This window comes from Peromyscus californicus, unplaced genomic scaffold (assembly GCF_007827085.1).
Source record: "Peromyscus californicus insignis strain IS unplaced genomic scaffold, ASM782708v3 Scaffold_3__1_contigs__length_106647218, whole genome shotgun sequence".
Taxonomy (NCBI): Eukaryota; Metazoa; Chordata; class Mammalia; order Rodentia; family Cricetidae; genus Peromyscus; species Peromyscus californicus.
In genome coordinates, this window is record NW_026294551.1 from 47,685,907 (window position 1) to 47,698,877 (window position 12,971).

Sequence of the window (12,971 nt, forward strand, 5' to 3'; positions counted from 1 at the left end):
TATAATGCACTTGGACAGAAATCAGGCAGGCTCACTTTTGTGACTGTGCATTACTCACAGCTGTTTTCGGGCTACACAGCAGAGATGCACAGCTGTAACAAAGCATTCGGCCTGCAAATCCTGAAATGTTTATACCATCTGGTGCTTCACGGAAAGTTTGTGACTTCTGATCTATGAGGTCCAAGTTTTGATAGATAGATAGAGCTACCAAATCCCCAGGTTATTATGTAATCTTGGTTTCGAGATCCTTAATATATTTGCCCAGTCAAAGTCAGAACGGCACACTAAATTTTCTTACAACAAAGGAGTTTTTGCCAAGCTCCTTCTTGTACACTTAACCATTTTTGTTTTATAGATACAATCTCTGTTTCTGAGAGCTAACACTGATAATATATTTCAGTATGGAAAGTTTCCTTCATAAAAATAAAATGTTTTGATTTATTATATATCTTACTTTGCATTCTATTTCATATTAACACCAATGCCCTGGTTTACTTGTGATTCTTGACATGCCCAAATATTGTTACAGCAGTCACTTTTGTGAATGGAATACAGAAGAATCTTAATTTTCTGTTTTCTGATTCACTTAAAAAGAGTGCTTAGCCGGAGAGTTTAGCCCATTTACTTTCCTCTCTCTCTCTCTCTCTCTCTTTCTTTCTCTCTCTCTCTCTCTCTCTCTCTCTCTCTCTCTCTCAACAGCATCTCACCAGGTAGCCCTGGCTGGCCTCAAGTTCACAGAGATACACCCTGCTTCCTGAATGCTGAGATGAAAGGTGTGCACCCCCATGCCTGATTGTCCACTTACATTTTACATGACAGACTCATTTTCATTGATTATCTTTTGCTTTGTGAAAACACAAGATGGCTCAGTGGGTAAAGCACCTGCCATGTAAGCCAGATGCCAGGTGCCCTTAGCTTGATCCTGGTGCCCATGCTAAGTGGTGGCTGGCATCTGTAAGCTCAGCATGCTTAGAGTAAGATGAGAGGTAGAAATAGAAGTGGAATGTATGAAGTACAGGGGCAGAAACAAGAGTGATTCTGCCTCAAAAACAGATAGGAGAAATTCAGCTCCTAAGAGCTGTCCCCTAACCTTCACACAGCCCCTCTGTCTGTCCTTCTCACACTCAGAAGTTTAAAAAGTTTTCCCCCCTAAATGATGGTTTATACCATTTCAAAAATTACTAGTACACTGTTCCACTATGTGAACAGTGTTCTTAATTTAAAAACACAGAGGACCTCAAAAATACAGGAGCAGCCACTAATATGCAGCGATTTTGGATATTCCAATATTCATTTATTCTGTGTGGGGTGGGAGCACATGCCATGTGTGTATGAAGGGGAGAGGACAGCTTGTGTAGAAGTAGCTGGTTCTCTCCTCTACTATGTGGTCCTGAGGATATAACTCAGGACCTCATGCTCTCAGCACATATACTAAAAAATTAGAATGATATAGAGAAGATTAGCATGGCCCCTGGGCAAGGATGACATGCAAATTTGTGAAGTGTTCCATTTTTATTTCAGCCAGGTGGTGATGGTGCATGCCTTTAAACCCAGCACTTAGGAGGCAGAGGCAGGTGGATCTGAGTTCAAGGACAGCCTGGTCTACAGAGTGAGATCCAGAACAGCCAGGACTACACAGAGAAACCCTGTCTCGAAAAACCAAAAACCAAACCAAAGCAAAGCAAAACAACTAGGTCCACAGGCTTAGAGACAAGCACTGTTCTAGCAGAGCCATCTTTCTAGCATAGATTTGGATGTTTTTGTAGCAGTGGTTCAAAGAGGGAAAGAAGGCAGAAAAGAAAACAGAGACTAACTTGAGATGTGGTTTGATAGGACCATGGGCCACATAAACGCTAGTTTTCAAATTCCATTACTTTAAAATGGGCAAAAGATCCATGTCCCAAAGAATGCCTACATACTGTATAATTTGGCAGCTGAATTAAGATCTGTAGACATACACACACACACACACACACACACACACAAAAAAAAAAAAGGATAGCAAAATCTGGACAATATCACATGAGAAGTCTGAAAAGTAAGCTTCTACAGTTTAGTTAGGCTAACAGTGTTAATCTGTCAGTAAACCCTAGGTTTTATCTCCTTTCCTCCCATTTAGCAGAGAAAAGAAGATGAGGAGATGGCCCAGCAGTTAAGAGTACTTGCTGCTCTTTCAGAGGACCTGGGTTGGATTCCTAGCACCCACACGGTGCTTCCTAAGTGTCTGTAACTCCAGTTCCAGGGGATCTGATGCCCTCTTCTGGCCTCTACAGACACCAGGCACACATGTGGTACCCAGACATACACAAAACACTCATATATATAAAATAAACCTTTTTGTTTATTTGTTAGTTTGAGATAGGGTCTGTCTATATGTAGTCCTGGCTGTCCTGGAGCTTGCTATATAGACCAAGCTGGCCTCCTATTCACAAAGAGCTTCCTGCCTCCCTCCCAAATGTTGGGATTAAAGCCCTGTGCCACCACACTAGGCAAAAAACGAAACAAAACAAACAAAAAACTTAAACAGCACTTTCTCTCCCACCCCCCTCATATATGTGTGTGATGTCTGTGCATGTCTCTGTGTGTGTGTGTCTGTGTGTGTGTGTGGGCTTGCCCATGGAGGTCAGCAACTGATGTTAATTAAGGATTTTCCTCTATCACTCACTCTCCATCACACACACTGAGCTTGGGTCTCTCCCTTAAGTCCAGAACTTGCCAATCCGGCTAGTCTGGTCAGCTAGCTTGCTCCAGGGACCCTGTTTCTCTCCACTGTGCTGGAATCACAGGCAGGCTGCCACACCTGCTCAGCGTCTGCCTGGGTCCTGGGGATCCGAACTCCAGCTCTCATGCTTGCAGAGCAAGTGCATCCCCCACTGAGCCATCTCCGCAGGCCTCAAAGGCATTTTCTGACAAAATGAAGATCACTCAATGAAAACACTGGAGATGGCTGGGAGATGGCTGAGGAAGGAGAAGCACGGGGCCGCCAAGCCTGACCACCTGAGTTTGATCCCCAGGACACACATGGCGGGAGAGAACTGACTCCTGTGATTGCACATGCATAGCACTGAGAAAATAAATAAAAGCTTAAAAATATTTCAGTCTCTAAATTTTAATTAATCAGCTATTATTATTATTATTATTATTATTATTATTATTATTATTAACTTTTGGGACAGGATCTCACTATGTATAGCCTTGGCTGATGGGGATCTTGCTATATAGACCAGGCTGGCTTGAACTGAGAGATCTACTTGCCTCGGTCTCTCGAGTGCTGGGATTAAAGGCATGTGCCACCATGCCTGGCTCCATAAGGTTTTTTTTTTTGAGACAGCGTTTTCTCTGTGTAGCCCTGTTTGTCCTGGAACTCACTCTGTAGACCAGGCTGGCCTTGAACTCAGAGATTCGCTTGCCTGGCCCCTAACTGCTGGGATTAAAGGCGTGGGCCACCACCAGCTCTGGCTCCTTAAGTTTTTAAGAGACAGGGTCTCATGTAGCCGAGACTAACCTCAAACTTGCTATACAGCTGAGGCCGTCCTGAACTCCTCATCATTCTGTCTGTCTCGCAAGGTCGGATTACAGAAGTGCACACAAAGCTTCTTGACAGTACAATGGTAATATAAGACAGCTGGGTTCTCCTCTCAGGTCACTGACTCACTCGTTTGACGCTCGTCTTCCTTCATAGTCCTTGCCTCCTTAAACACGAGCTCTAGAAAAAGCAGCGGTTTCTGTCTCACCTGTGTGCCACACGGAGGTTATCGCCTGGGCATTGCACTGCAGTTGCAGCATGTGTCGCAGCATGGCCAGTCCCCAAACAGTCACGTCTGCACACAATCCTGGAGTCACAGCTCTCCCCGTGGAGGACTTGAAGCTCACGGTCTGGGTCTGCGAGCTGGCTGCTCTGAGCTGCCTGCAGAGCGCAGCGACACTGACGGCACAGATGAATTTGTGTTCCGGGCTGTGTTTCTCAGTGTGAGGCAAAAGGCTGAAGATGGCATTATAATTACTTTCATACTTCCCATTGGCACTGCACCCAGGAACTGGGGGTTCACCCTTTTTGCAGTTCTCTTCACTCTCCCCCTGACTTGTATAGTCAAGTGTCTTGACCAGATTCTTGTTTCCAGGTAAACAGATGTCCTTGTTTCCAGTCTCATCAGAAAGCATCCTGAGAACTCCGTCAACATCTTCAAATCTGGTTAAAAGAGTCATCCTCAGCGCCACATGGCAGAAGACCCCAAGCGTGAGAAGCAGCGCCCCCAGAGGACACTCTGTGCTGTGGTAACACTCCCACGCCTTCTGCATACATTCCTGGCTGCAATACTTGGCATAACTGCAGCCGCCGCAGGGTACTGTGGCCCAAGTGTGCCTCAGACACCGGTGACAGTAGAGGTCCCCATTGGTAACTCTGGTCTCCCACTTGTTTTCTAGGCCAGGATGCAGTGGTGGCATTTCTCCTGGGTTAAGGACACTTACGAAAGCATCCTCCTTCACCAGGAGTTCTCCTGGGAGAATGTCTTTTGTGGCAACTAGATGGCGGCCTTTCAAAGGGTCTGTGTGTAAGCTGACAGAGCGGGATGCCCCAGAAATCTGTCTGTTCTCTTCCCCCAGGGCCATATCCTCAAAGGCTCTGCCGAGAGCTGCTGGGAAGGTTTCTGGGAGAGTCTCCTTCTCCTGGATCTTCACCTTCAGATGATGGAGGCTCCTCTGCAGAATTTGATGAGAGGAAGGTAGCAGTGTTGGCTTGGCAGTGAGGCTGCTTTCAAGGGCAGCGATGGTTTGCTTCGCCTCCTGTAGTCTCCCCAGGTTCACCAGGCATTCCGTCTTCCGCAGCATCATCTTGGGTTGCAGTCTTTCAGGATACCCATGCATTCCTGCTCTCACTATGTCTTTAAGACATGCCTGAAAACAAAGGGAAATTCCAGGATGACTCTTGATTTCTACTCTTTCCTATGTACTGACAACTGAAAAACCACGGGCACGCAGAGGGTCATCAAAGTGGACAGTTTCGATCGAGAGCTTAGGCCTTAATTTACATCCTCTGCTCTGCTTCCTGGTCTTTCCTTTTCTCCCTCCCTCCCTCCCTCCCGCTTCCTTCCCTCTCCCTTCCTTTCCTTCCCCTCTTCCCTCTCCTCCTTTCTTCTTTCCTTCCTTATGCTGGGGACTGATTTCAGCACCTGTGTGACCTTTTCATCGAGTGACTAGTAATACTTGTTGAGAGTATTACATCTAATTTTTCTTACTAATCAGTTCTGGGTTTTTTGTTTGTTTGTTTGTTTGTTTGATTTGAGACAAAGTTTTGCTATAGCCTTGGCTGGCCCAGAACTCTCTATGTAGACCAGGCTGGCACAAACCCACAGGCCTATCTCTGTCTCCTGAGTGCTGAGATTAAAGATGAAGCCTGTCTCACTGAGACCAGCTCAATAGTTCTGGTTTTTTTTTTTTTTTCAAGATTTATTTATTTTTTATTATGTATACAACATTCTGCCTCCATGTAACCTTGCACACCAGAAGTGGGTGCTGGGAATTGAACTCAGGACCTTTGGAAGAACAGTCAGTGCTCTTAACCTCTGAGTTATCTCTCCAGCACCCTAGTTCTGTTTTTTTAAGAGCAAAAAAGTCTTAAAAAATTAAAGGGAGTCAAGGTAGACTTTGCCAGGTTTGATGGTGAACACCTTTAATTCCAGCATTCTAGAGGCAGAGGACAGTGGATCTCTGTGAGTTTGAAACCAGCGTGGTCTACAGAGTAAGTGCCAGGACAAACAGAGTCAGATTCTTGGATCTTTTTTCTTTAGAGAATATTTTGTTATTTTCTATGATCAAACTCATGTAGATAAGACTCTGAATATTTAATACAGTGTATTACTTCTATATAAATGGAAAAATTAAGTTTAATGTGTCTAGACCAATATGGCTGTTGATTTCTGTACAATGTCAATTTAACATGGTAAACTGGGATGCTGTTTTCCAAAGCTGACAGCACAGCTAAAGCTTCCCCAAATTCAAATTATATATATATGTATATATATACACACACACATATACACACTTACAGATATAGTAGAAGTCAAATCATAGCAGTATGTTATGAATTAATAGCAACAGCAGCAGGTTTTCCTGGTTCTGTAGCCATCTGAACAAAATCAGAGACATCTTGCACACTCCATTAAAAAACAAAATAAAACAAAACATATATATATATATATATATATATATATATATATATATATATATATATATAAAATCCCAGATTACTAGATTTTTGCTTTTCAGTTGTTAGTAGCAGCTCTGATTGGACAGTATTAACTATGTAGCCCAGGCTAGCTACAAACCCATAGCGTGCCTTGTCCATGCTAGGATTACAGTTGTGTACTACCATGCCCAGAGAGATTCTTGCTCTTCTAGTTTACTGTGAAGGGCATCGAGTGTGAACATGTGACTACTCCAACAGCCTTCAATTCCAGTGTGTAACTGCATTTATGTAGAATTTCTACATGGGTAGGATGATATTTCAGAGCTTGTCCTTAGGCCTTTCTACTACACATTTCAGAGGCTTTGGGTATCTTCCAAAAACAGATCTGACTTTTGTCAGTTCCCAACTTCAGCTCCAAGGACACAATGCTCCTCTGTTGTTTCTGTTCTTGCTGCAGCAATTACGGGCTGAGAAGAAAGGCTTTCGCTTTCATACTCTCCATACTTACTGCAGAAGAGCTGTAAGAAGAGGGATAATCTTTGTTTGTTTGTTTGTTTATTGAGACAGGGTTTCTCTGTATAGCTTTGGAGCCTGTCCTGGAACTCGCTCTGTAGACCAGGCTGGCCTCGAACTCACAGAGATTCATCTGCCTCTGCCTCCCGAGTGCTGGGATTAAAGGTGTGTGCCACCACTGCCCAGCCAAGAGGGATAATCTTAAGCATCCCTTACTTATTTAGTTTCTTCTTTTAAACTGCTATTTTATGTGTATATGTTTTGCCTGCATGTATGTCTGTGCACCACATGCCTATATGACACCTGGTACCTGCAGAGGCCAGAAGAGGATGTCAGATCCCCTGGAAATGGAGTTATAGCCCACGATGAGCTACCATGTGGATGCTAGAAATCAAACCCAGGTCCTCTGGTAGAGCAGCTGGTGCTCTTAACTACTGAGCCATCCCTCCTGTCCTCATGCCCTGCTTATTCAGAAGACACAAATGAACAAGCTGATACCTTGACACACTTGGAATCTAAAGTACTGTTAGCAACACATCTGGCTGATTTAGACATTGAGAAGTGCTGGCCTATTGTATCCAGTCCATCCCTATAGACAATGCCATAGCTTTTTCTTGTCAACTAACACTGTTGTTCATGGTCACCTGTGGGAGGTGACATGAATCAGAAGAAACAGATAGGACCTCGTCTTCCACTGAAGACACAGGCAGGACCCCAGGTAACTCAATACTCACTTCATACTGACCCAGATGGAAGAGGGCTGCAGAGCGATTGGCATAGCACAGTGAAATACCCTCAGTGTTAGGTCTTGAATGCGACACTCCCTGGAAAACAAAGAGCTGGTCAAAGGGACAAATGGGAAGTAGCATTTCTAATCTTTTCTGATAATGAGGAATCTACTACTAAGACAACGTAATTGGAAAAAAAATACTGAACCTTTCTGTTTCAGCTACTTCTCTCTCATTTTTTCCTTTTAGCAAACCTCTGAAGGTCAATGAGAAAATGAAGATTCAATGCTGAATACAGTAGCATCAGACACAGTTTCTACCACGTCTACCAGTTTGTCTAGGCTGACCTTGAACTCACTCTGTCACTCAGACAGACCCTGAGTTCATGATCCCACAGCCTCAACTTCCCAAGTAGCTGGGATTGCAGGCCTGTGCCACCAGGTCCAGTGTAAATGGACCAAACTCTTAATGTAACAAATGAGTAATAACTCTGGAAGAAACCATGAAGAGTCCAAAGTAAAGTTGGAAGAATCCCTTTCTAACTCCAATAAAAACCCAGATGTTGCTGGGTATGGTGGCACATGCCTTAATCCCAGCACTTGGGAAGTGGAGGAAGGTGGATCAGCAGTTTAAAGCCAGCTTCTACTACAAAGTTTGAGGCTATGCTTGGCCGTGTGAAACCCAGTCTCAAAAATATTAAGGGGGAAAAAAAAAGAGAGAGACAAAGAAAGAAAAAGAAAAATCACAAAAACAAAACTCTAGAAAATCATAAAAGGATAATAAACTTGAGTCCATAAGGGCTGGAGATAGAGTTTAGTGGCACGGTGCCACTAAATGGGTTCCATTTCCAGTATTATAAATATATATACACATACACGTATATATATGTGAATATATATCATATCTTATACACATATGTATCCTTTACAATACAAACAAATCAAGGGAACATCAAAATGTAAACACATATTATAAACAAAGAGCTAACTTTTACTTCACGTTTCAAAAGGTCAATAACAAGTCAACTGATAATTCAATAAAAATATGCAAAAGATATGAACAGTCCTTATGGGACACACAAACGACTCTGTTCCTGGTTTGTTTGAGACAAGGTCTCTCTACATAGTCCTGGCTGTCCTGGAACTCACTATGGAGACTAGCACTGGGATTAAAGGTGTACACCACTTGGGAGGCAGAGGCAGGCAGATCTCTGTGAGTTCTAGGCCAGCTGAAATACTTTTTCCCCATCAATTTGTCAAGGAAAAATAAGACCAAGAGCAGTCTACCTGACAAAGGAGCGGGAGAACCGGGCACTCTCATCATGCTGCCAGTGGTAGTATAAACTAGTCTGCTAACTAGTGATACAATCTAGAAATACATAGGAAATGTTTTGGGGTGGGGTGCACTTGGGAGGCAGAGCCAGGCGGATCTCTGTGAGTTGGGAGGCCAGCCTGGTTTACAGAGTCAAGATCCAGGACAGGCACCAAAACTGGGTCTCTCAAAAAACCAAACAACAACAACAACAAAAAACCCAAAACAAAACAAAACACAAAACCCACCACTGATCTATGCCCTCAGTTCTAAAAATACATTATATATGTATATATGTATATTTTGCTTGTTTGTTTTTCGAGACAGGGTTTCTCTGTGTAGCCCTGGCTGTTCTAGAAATCAATCGATAGACCAAGCTGGCCTTGAACTCAGATATCTGCCTGCCATGTGCTGGGCTTAAAGGTATGGACCACCACTGCCCAGCTATATTTTTTGCATTTATGTGTGTGCATGTGTGCACCTGCGCTCATACCATGGCATATGTATTGAGGTCAGAGGACAGTTCTCAGGGGTTGGTTTGCTTCTGTTACCTTGCAGAATCTAAAAATTGAACTCAGGTCATTCAGGCCTTTGCATAACTGCCTCTACCCAATGAGCAATCTCATTGGCCCACCTAGAGCTCTTAAAATAATAATAAAGAAGTTATGTGTAGCCGGGCAATGGGGTGGCGCATGCCTTTAATCCCAGCACTTAGGAGGCAGAGGTAGGTGGATCTCTGTGAGTTTGAGGCCAGCCTGGTCTACAGAGTGAGTTCTAGGACAGCCAGTACTAAACAGAGAATCCCTGTCTCTAAAAACCAAGAAAAAAAAAATGATGTGCATACATATACACTTGAGAGCAGTGTCTGAGGATCTGTTAGAGCTAGAGCTACAGGAAGGTGCTGGGGGCCAAAGTCATGTCCTCTTTAAGAGCAGTACATATTTTTAAATGATGAGCCCCAACCTCAAATTCTCAATCCTCCTGCCTCTACCTCCTAAGGGCAGGGATTATAGGTATGATAATCATGCCCAGTCCAGTCCTGTTTTTTAATCTTTTTTTTATTTCTTTTTTTTAATTTTTTTTTTTTTCGTTTTTCTTTTGAGCAGGGTCTCGCTCTGTAGTCCTGTCTGTCCTGGAACTCACTATGTAGATCAGGCTGGCCTCAAACTCAGAGATCCACTTTCTTCTCCCTCCTGAATTTTAGGATTAAAGGCATGCACTACCACCGCCTGGCTCTTTATTTTTTTTATTTTTTTATTTTTTTGGTTTTTCGAGACAGGGTTTCTCTGTGTAGCTTTGCGCCTTTCCTGGAACTCACTTGGTAGCCCAGGCTGGCCTCGAACTCACAGAGATCCGCCTGCCTCTACCTCCCGAGTGCTGGGATTAAAGGCGTGCGCCACCACCGTCCGGCTTGGTTCTTTATTTTTTAAAGACTAGGATCTAAAAGAGCTGAAGAGGGGCTAACAATATAGCTCAGTGGTACAACTCCTGCCTAGAATTCGTGAAGACCCATGTTTGTTTCCTAGCACCATGCAAAAGAAAAGGGGGGGTGCATGAGGGGACAGGACCAGTGCCTAAAAGGAAGAGGACAGAAGACAGTGAGGGATGAACAGGCACAATGACATGCATTATATACACGATGAAGATGTCACAGTGAAGCTCACTTTTTGTATACTGAAAACGAATGAGCTGGGCATGGTGGTGCACACCTGTAATTCCAATACACGGCAAATGGCGGCAGGAGGATGAGGCTTAGCTGCATAGGAGTTTGAGGCCAGCCTGGGCTACTGTGCTGCTCACACTAGCCTTGGCTCCTGGAGTCATGATCCTCCTGCCTCAGTTCTCAAGTAACTGGAGGTTACTGTCACTATGCCTGCTGTTTTTATTCCCCTATCTATCTGCCTTATATACAGTATATGTAACAAGGCCAGTTTATGGGGATGGAAATGAGGTTGGACTAGGGGACAGAAAAAGAAAGCACACTATATATTCCTTCAACTTTTTTTTTTTTTTTTGATTTTTCAAGACAGGGTTTCTCTGTAGCTTTGCGCCTTTCCTGGAACTTGCTTTGGAGACTAGGCTGGCCTCGAACTCACAGAGATCCGCCTGCCTCTGCCTCCCGAGTGCTGGGATTAAAGGCGTGCGCCACCACTGCCCGGCTCCTTCAACTTTTAAAATGTAACTATATGAACACATTTCCTAGCCTCAAAAATTAACAAAATATTAATATATAATACTAACCAACTTAAGATATGGAGAAACGAACATTCTCATTCTGTTAGAATAGATGTTGACTAGTTCTTTCCTGGAGAACAACCCAGCCTCAGCATCAAAGGCTTGAAAACACTCCCTCTGACCTAGCACTCTACCCTTCTACTAATTCATCCTAAACAAAAATCAGTTGTACATACATATTTATACAGAGATGCTTATTACAGCATCATAATGCCAAATAATATGCCAATATTAGATGTTAAATTAAGTACATTTCTTCTCTGTAATAGAACACTGAGTTAGCTATGGAAAATGACTTAGAGCAGAAAATTTAATACCATGAGAAAATGGGTACAATAAATTGTTGAAGGGAAAGAGCAGGTTACAGAACAGTAAGTGCAGCATTATCCCAATTTTATAAAAGAAAAACACATTCTCACACAAGAAAGGCTGCCTGCCTGGGTATAGGCAGAAATGTTAACAGTACTTATCGCTGGTTATGACTTTTTTTTTACTCTTTATACTTCTCTATATTTTCCAAAGTAACATTTATTACTTTTACAGACAAAAACAACAAGCATTACTTTAAAAGAAAGAAAATAGCAGCTCTCTATAAAATTACAAAGTACCATAATCACCAAAATGCCAGCTTCGTGAAACAGGAAGCGCTTCTCCCTCTGCATCCAGCAAACCTTCATCTTTTCCTTCTGGAGACAGGGTCTCATGTAGCCCAGGCTGATGTCAAAATCGTTCTAGAGCCCATTTTTAAAGTTTTATTTTATTTTTAGAATTATGTGCATGTGTGAGTGTGGGTGCCTGTGGAGGCCAGAAGAGGGTCTTGGACCCGAGGTGGGTGAACCACCATATGCCACGGTCTCTGCAAGAGCAAGTGCTCGCAAGCTCTGAGCATCTCTCCAGCCCCTCCTTTCTTAGCTTGCCTGTTTTCCTTGAACAGTTTTCCATGGGATCATGTTTAGGATGTAAAGGCATAAAACTGAAGCCAAGTACTTTATCACACCACCACAAAGTAGGGCTTTTATGTTTGCAGAATGGCTGCTGTAGCTTTGATAGTTTTTGAAAATTAATTCCAAGTGTTGAATATTGACTTTTTAAAAAATAATGTATTAAGATTTATTTATTTTATGTATATGGTGCTCTATCTGCATGTACACCTGCATGCCAGAAGAGGACATCAGATCCCACTATAGATGGTTGTGAGCCACCATGTAGTTGCTGGGAATTGAACTTAGGACCTCTGGAAGAGCTGCCAATGCTCTTAGCCACTGAGCCATCTCTCCAGCCCTGAATATTGACTTTTTAAAGGTGCAGAAAGGCTACAACACCCCCAGTTCCAGTGCTGGGAATCAGACCGTGGGCTTCATGCACGCTAGGCAAACGTGTACCAAGGAGCTACACTTCCCTTTCACCCGCTTACACTCTTCTCTCCCTCTTAAGACAGGTTCTTAGACAGTTCAGCTAGCCTCAAACTTGTTACAAAGCTAAGACCGGCCTTCAACTCTTGATCTTCCTTCCTCCCTGAAACCTGGATTACAGGAGTATGCCAACATTCTTTTACTGTATAAGATCACAGATCAAGAGTCTGACACAGCCGGGCAGTGGTGGCGCACGCCTTTAATCCCAGCACTCGGGAGGCAGAGCCAGGCGGATCTCTGTGAGTTCGAGGCCAGCCTGGTCTACAGAAGCGAGATCCAGGACTTCAAAACTACACAGAGAAACCCTGTCTCGAAAAAGAAATCTCTGAAAAAGCAATAGAAAGAATTTTTTCAGGGCACCATGGAAACAGGTCAGTAAGAGTAACACAGTATTAAAAGCCATGACTTTGCTTCAAAATCTAGCTCGGTGGGGCTGGAGAGATGGCTCAGCAGTTAAGAACACTGGCTGAGTCGGGCGGTGGTGGCGCACGCCTTTAATCCCAGCACTTGGGAGGCAGAGACAGGCGGATCTCTGTGAGAGACAGGCGGATCTCTGTGAGTTTGACGCCAGCCTGGGCTACCAAG

The 12,971-nt window shown here is 43.6% G+C and overlaps 1 protein-coding gene and 1 non-coding gene across 6 annotated transcripts in view; one reads left to right on the plus strand and one right to left on the minus strand.

Annotated features, from left to right (window-relative positions):
• Positions 1-12,971, minus strand: part of Smyd4 (SET and MYND domain containing 4) — a 70,355-nt gene that overhangs the window by 22,934 nt on the left and 34,450 nt on the right. For 2 of the 5 annotated variants that reach the window (XM_052756040.1, XM_052756041.1), the window contains exons 3-4: positions 7,446-7,524; positions 3,735-4,896 (exon numbers count right to left, since the gene is read on the minus strand). In XM_052756040.1, coding sequence (XP_052612000.1) covers positions 3,735-4,896; positions 7,446-7,524 — 1,241 coding nt within the window. Of the gene's footprint in view, positions 1-3,734; positions 4,897-6,047; positions 6,140-7,434; positions 7,525-12,971 lie in introns of those variants that run through there. The other 3 variants (XM_052756039.1, XM_052756043.1, XM_052756042.1) reach the window with 2 other exon arrangements.
• Positions 1,414-1,516, plus strand: LOC128123493 (U6 spliceosomal RNA). Its single transcript, XR_008222676.1, has one exon. It is a non-coding gene; the product is annotated as a U6 spliceosomal RNA (small nuclear RNA).